Below are 1,241 nucleotides of genomic sequence, written 5' to 3' on the forward strand. Positions count from 1 at the left end.
ACACACTAGATTTCACTGAGATACACTAGATTTCAGGACTGAAGAGACAATGCAAGTCCAGATAAGAATAATACTTTATTTACATTCTTTTCAAAAATCCTATTCCATTTTATTCCAAATGAAAGAGCAAAACATTAGAATCACATTAGTTCCATGGATTATACGATGGGCCAGTTCCATTGACCTTCGGGAGCCTTCTCTACTAAAGGTTCCCAGGCTTGACTTTTCAAGATTTCCTTTGCTGCTAATATTTCATACTTTGCCTGCAAATAAATTAATCATTTCCTTCAGATAATTCCATTTTTTAGTTAGAATTTCAAAATTCACCAGAAAAAGGCTTGTTTTTTTTTACATTTGGTAAATGGGCTTTAATTTTAGGGTATTTGGCTGAGTTAGTAATTTCACTTTTTACTGCATTACAGTCTGCACTACTGGAAATCAGTGCATCTGCTTCCCTCTATCACCTTTTTTTTTCAGTATTTGAACAATGCCTTAAGCTTCCCTAAACAAAGAATTCTTTGTTTGTTTTGAAGCGAAGTAAAGTCCCAACTGCTAAGATTCATTTTAACCTCATAAATAAAAATGTGCATGAAAAATACCTGTTGGATAACTTCTTCAATCTGTCCCATACCAATTTTGTCTTCTAGCTTCTGAATATCTGGTTCCTAGAATAGATTTATATGACAAACTATAGCAGCTGATACGGATCATTATGCATTTTGGCTCATCGTATAATAGGAATCATTTAAATGATTAAATTCTAACTTCCTGCACTAAAGCCATCCTCTTTTTTATAAGCTGTTCCGTATGTCTCCGGTATGCCGAATGTGAAGGTATCTGCTCCAATACTTTCATTAACCGTCCATATTCTTTCAACAAATTTTGGTGTGCATATTCGTCAACGAACAAGCCAGTTAATCCGGTTGTCTGCAACAATAAACCATACAAAACAATAATGAAACAGTACAAAATAAGAAGTATTCTGGAAAGGCAAAACAAAACAAAAAGAGCACGAACAGGAAAAATAAAGTTAAAAAGCTTTCCAAGATTAGAATAACAGGAAATAACCATAAGAAATCGGGAGATCGAGAAAACATACGGTACCTTGCAAAAGATACTGTATGATTTCGACCACAACAATTGTTTGACGATGAGTGCATGGTGCTACCCATTAAAACATTGCAATAATATTTGTTTGCCAGGTTAATTATTTCCTGTAGCATTTAATTTCGCAGTGTGAG

At 34.1% G+C, this 1,241-nt stretch overlaps 1 protein-coding gene across 1 annotated transcript; it reads right to left on the reverse strand.

Moving 5' to 3' along the window:
* Positions 1 to 158: 158 nt before the first annotated feature.
* LOAG_15790 (NADH-ubiquinone oxidoreductase 17.3 kDa subunit) lies at positions 159 to 982 on the reverse strand (the record flags this gene model as incomplete). The annotated part of the gene is made up of 3 exons (XM_003151278.1): positions 159 to 263; positions 600 to 665; positions 766 to 982. Coding segments are annotated over 3 exons (388 nt in total), but the record flags the coding sequence as incomplete, so codon positions are not given.
* Between the last annotated feature and the right edge of the window lie 259 nt (positions 983 to 1,241).

Source organism: Loa loa (assembly GCF_000183805.2).
Source record: "Loa loa unplaced genomic scaffold supercont3.2734, whole genome shotgun sequence".
Lineage (NCBI taxonomy): Eukaryota > Metazoa > Nematoda > Chromadorea > Rhabditida > Onchocercidae > Loa > Loa loa.